The following is a 5,188-nucleotide window of genomic DNA, read 5'->3' as shown; positions in this document are numbered from 1 at the left end:
TCTTAACATGTCTATTTTTATGTAAAAATACTTTAAAAATAAAAATATTAACATACATCAATTTATGCTTTAATTACTCAGTACATGTTAGAGAATAGCAATTCACACAACATATTGAAAAAATCATAAACCATTCAATTAATCACTAAAACTCATTAAATCAGTGATATTATTTCACTTCATTATCTACTTTCATAGAAAAATATAATTACAAATTTATAGCTTCCATATTTCTGAATAATTCCTAGACATTCTCTGTCACTCAAAGTAACATACTTCTCAAAATCAGTTAAATAGAAAAGTCATAACTATTTTATTTTAAGTCAAAAATTTATCAAACTAGTGAGGATATTTTCCTTATAGTCTCTATTTTTATACAAAAATAATAATAAAATAATGTCACTTATATATTTTACAATGAAAATAGGTTTGTCAGTATTATGAACAAAACATTACCCTCATACAACAACACCTTGAGAAAATAATAAGTAATTCATTTTAACTTTAAATTGATCAAACTTAGTGAGCATATTTTCCTTATTAATTTTAATTTCATACAACAATATAAATAAAATACAATCATACTTTAATTATAGGACAAAAATAATTTAAAGTACGTTGTTCTCAGGAAAAAATTTACGCATAACAGAATATTCAAAAATTTATAACTATTTTATTTCAATCCCAAATCAAGTGAAACAAGTTATAATAGCTCCATTAAAAGTCTATTTACATAAAAAAAAAAAAATCAATAAAACAACACTACAAACATACAGTAAGACAAAAGTAAGTCAAAGTTTATTGCTCCCATAATACCATTTTCATGCAACAAAAATTTATAAAAATAATAAGTAATTAAATATAAATCCAAATAAAGTAAGCCCAGTGAGAAAATTCTCAAAACTTAACTCTATTCATGAATAAAATACTAAAAAAATATTTTCAAAGATTTTCTCATATGTTACATTATTTACACTTTAATCCTTATATTTTATATTAATTGCAAAAAGGTCACTGTCTCCAAATTTGGTAAGTCTCAAATTATCTAGTATGTCTATCATGTGTTCAAGGTTATTAATTCATGTCCAAATATGATCCAAATTATTTTCATGGTCCGACCACACATGTGGTAAAGTGTCTTACATTTTCAAGGTATTTTTGGTCAAAGTCCATGGTATTTTTCCATTTTTAGGTTCAATTTTTCAAATTTATTCTTCAAAGTTTGTTCTAATCATTTTTCCATGTAGTCCATAGGTCCAAATATGTCTAGGAGCCCAAGGGTCTTCATCATGGTCACTTTCCAATTTTTAATCCATTTCCTTTTAGAAACATTCCATAAATCTTCAAAAATACTTTAGAAATTCATTTTGACTCCAAAATAATTTCAATCCAAAAGAAAATCATGAATCCAACTTAATTACCGTAGAAATAACTCACCAAATTATAGATACACATCAAACATGCAAGATTTTAATGCAACCAACCACATAGCAAGCAAAGTCATCATTAAATACAACACACTTTGTGGTCTTAGTGATTTTCATACATTTACTTGTTTCAATCAAACATTTAATCATGGATTCACCAACACATACAAATTTAACATAACCAAAAGTATTAAGGCTCCCCTTTGACTCAAAACCATTTCAACAAGGTATTCCCCTTGATTATGAAAGTACCCTCCCCTTTACTTGGTGTTTTTGGGTTAATCTTGCTTTGATCTTTGGGTGACCCTTTTTTTTTTTTTTGCATCCTTTATCCTCTTGGAAATGATTTTCCTTCTCCCTTGATATCCTCCTTGCTCACTTGACAATGATCTCTAAGAATAAAAGTTAGAAACTTAGTAGATTTGCAAGGTATCTAGTGTTTTTGGTGGGTTTTAAAGGCTTAATTCAAGACTTTAACAGTGGGGTGTTGGGTGATCTAACCTTGTGGGATTCAGGTAGAGTGTTTGGGATGAACTTGAATGTGTTTATAGAGAATTAAGATGAAGAAGAATGGAAAATTACTTAGGCTTGCATGAAAAATGAGTGAAAGTTCTTCCCTTTTATATGCATGCCTTTAAATAGAAATTTTGGATTGATGTTGGCTCTCCCCCAAGGTATCACACGGCTGCACTCTCTCTCTCACAAGTGTTGATATTCAATTTTGGTCTCTTTTTGGCTTATTCCACAAGCCTACATATGTGCACATTTATAAAATTCCAAATTGCCCTTTCATGATGGCTTTTGTACTTCTAGTTAGATTTTAACCTTTCTAGTTCCATTCTAATCATTCCAATTAATTTTTGAAACCTATTTAGTTTAGATCCAATGGTCATGGTCATGGTTCAATTAGATCCATTGGATAGGAATTAATTCAATCATTAACCCAAATTATTCATTATTAGCCTTATCTCTTTAATGATTACTTTGTTAACTTAGCTTGACTTTTGTGGAATATACTCATCCAGCTGGGATTAATCATAATTAAACTTATCCCTTAATCATAATTAGTCTCACGTGGGTCGTAATGGGTCACGTAGCTCCTTACTACTATTCCTAACCCATTTTCCTTCATTTACACTTTGATTTGTGGGCCTCTTTTTGGATAATTTTGGGTAATTTTTATAGGTGCTCTTTGGGCTCTATACTTGCATGTCCAAAACCTCTACATATGGACTACCCACCATAAAAACTTCAGAATTTATCTCCTTTATTTGCTTGTCCAAAATGGGTCTGCTTCTAGATGTTTGTATGGGTATTTTGGTTATTTTAGTCAAATTTTGCAATTTTATTTATTTTCTACTTTTAGATATTTCTAGACCTCTTATAATTCATATAAAACTATATATAGTCTAAAAGTATTAAATAAAATTTTTGGATTTTATTTCCTTTTTACATTACCCGATTATTTATCAGACCCGTTTCAGTAAATTTTACTAAGAAAAATTTTAGTTCTCAAGTCTCTATGCACTACTTACATCTAATTAAATAAGGTTAACATAATCCAAAATCATTATGAAATAAGGGAAAATTTGGGGTGTCTCATAAACGTTTAAACTCAAATTAAAATCTTTAGATACTGTGATAATCGAAGTTACATGCATTTGGTATTCTGTAGGTTGATATTTTTTAATTTATTTTTACTCAATTTTATTTCTTTTGTCATTTAATTTAATTAATTGGAAGTTTTCAAACCTCCAAAATTTACTCGCATTACTTTTAAAGAACCTAAAACTGAATTTAGCTGAAGATGTGTATTTATGAATTGACCTAGGTTAAGCTCTATACCGCCTAATTCTTAGAGAAACTTAGTTGTTTTGATAGCGACTCGGCATCGTCTATCAATGAGACAGATGTTCTCACTTGGATCAGGAAGAAATTCAACTTTGAGAAGGTTTCTTCTATTCTCGCTTGAGCGAGTGACAGAGCGAGTTGCATCTAGCTTGAGTGGGCAGCATTCTTGTCTGGGCGAGATTAGGTCCAGAGAGCTCTCCATTTTTTTTGCGACTCCTCATCTGAACAAGCTCCTTTCGCCTGAGCGAGGTCCCTTCCCAGCTGAGCAAGATCTCTTCTCATCTTGGCAAAAGGACAGTTGGAAAGGTATTATCTCACTTGAGCGAGGTACACCTCGCTTAAGCGAGAAAACCTATACCTAAAACTCTTTATTTTCTCAAGAATAGGGCAAAATAATGATAGTTTTACAACGAAAAGGGTATGTTATACTCTCACATCAAAACACACATATAAACACTTAATATCAAATCAAAACTCTTGCTAGTAGTCTTATCCAACATATGAAATTTTATATAACCCAAGTATATGCAATACAATTTAATAGGAACAGTACACACACACACATAGTGTCCACTGTCTTCCCCCTTGTGTTTGCTTCAAAGATTCTGCTCTTACTCACCAAACTGGGCAAGTCCGTCAATTGAAACACACTAACAGCGGCTCGGATGTCTGGCCTCAATCCGTTCTCAAACTGAGAACACAACTCTTCCTCTCCATCCCCATGCTGGAAATGAGGACACTACTTCATCAGCTCTTGGAATCTCGCAGCATACTCCCCCACAGTCATATTTCCTTGCTTCAACTCAAGGAACTCTCTACCCTTCTGCTTTCTCAGATCTCAGGGAAAGTAATTCCCTAGAAAGATTGCATTGAAGGTTTCCCATTGGATGTAGCCACCTTCTTGTGGCAAAGTCTGACCGGCAAATCTCCACCAGTCTTTTGCCTCGCCACACAACAAGTAAATGGCATAGGCCACCTTGTGCTCCTCACGACACCCCATGGCATTAAAGACTTTCTCTACATCAGCCACCCACCTTTGGGCTCCTTCGGGGTTGAACCCTCCCTCAAACTTCGGAGGATCATGCCTAGTGAAGGCAGACAATCCTCGGTATTCAGCCGACTCTCCGCCTTGATTATGCACTAAGGCTTCCAGCATTTGAGCTATGCGCTCCATAGGATCGTTAGTGCTTCTAGATCCTCTACCTCTACCAGACATGATTTAGCTAAGCAAATCACAATTTAGTAAACCATATTCCAGCACATCAGATCAATCAATACATTTACATTTCAGGCAAACAAAACAATCAACACTTAACCATGGACGTCTCAGCCCAATACCTCAGTCCGGTTAGATGAACTGCTCTGATACTAAATTGTAACACCTTAAATTTAATTTCAAATAGATAACAATTTCACAAAATTTGAATAATAAATTTCCATAAAATATTTCAAAAATGAGGAAGGATTACAAGATCATATCAAACAACTACCACAGGGCTAATTCAAATACAACAAATTTTAAAATATTATCCTAAGCCCTACACAGTTCATCTGTCCTTTCATTATGTTCGGTGCTGATCGTCTTGACTACCTGAAAAATGAATGTAAGGGTGAATACTCTACAGTACCAAATACAATCAAACATAGAGTCTCACCTTCAAACCATTTAAATATATTCAGCATGTAGATAGTACATTCACAACATATTCCACCAGCGTTAGCACGCCCCCCCTCACAACACATTATACCGGCGACAACTTGCCCCATCCTTAGTGCTTAAACCAGCAACAACTCGCCCCATTCTCAGTATTTATACCGGCGACAACTCGCCCCATTCTCAGCGTTTATACTGGCGATTACCCGCCCCACTCACTTTATTCATAATACACGGCTCTAGGCCTACATTCATT

The 5,188-nt window shown here is 33.4% G+C and overlaps 1 protein-coding gene across 1 annotated transcript; it reads right to left on the bottom strand.

The window, feature by feature from the left end:
* Nucleotides 1-4,116: 4,116 nt before the first annotated feature.
* Nucleotides 4,117-4,494, bottom strand: LOC113859436. Its single transcript, XM_027492212.1, has one exon. The coding sequence runs from the start codon at nucleotides 4,492-4,494 to the stop codon at nucleotides 4,117-4,119; it is 378 nt and encodes a 125-aa protein (XP_027348013.1).
* Nucleotides 4,495-5,188: the final 694 nt, after the last annotated feature.

This window comes from Abrus precatorius, unplaced genomic scaffold (genome assembly GCF_003935025.1).
Source record: "Abrus precatorius isolate BTA unplaced genomic scaffold, Abrus_2018 Scaffold2, whole genome shotgun sequence".
Taxonomy (NCBI): Eukaryota; Viridiplantae; Streptophyta; class Magnoliopsida; order Fabales; family Fabaceae; genus Abrus; species Abrus precatorius.
Note: the sequence above shows the minus strand (reverse complement) of the source record. Positions and strands in the feature narration are given on the sequence as shown.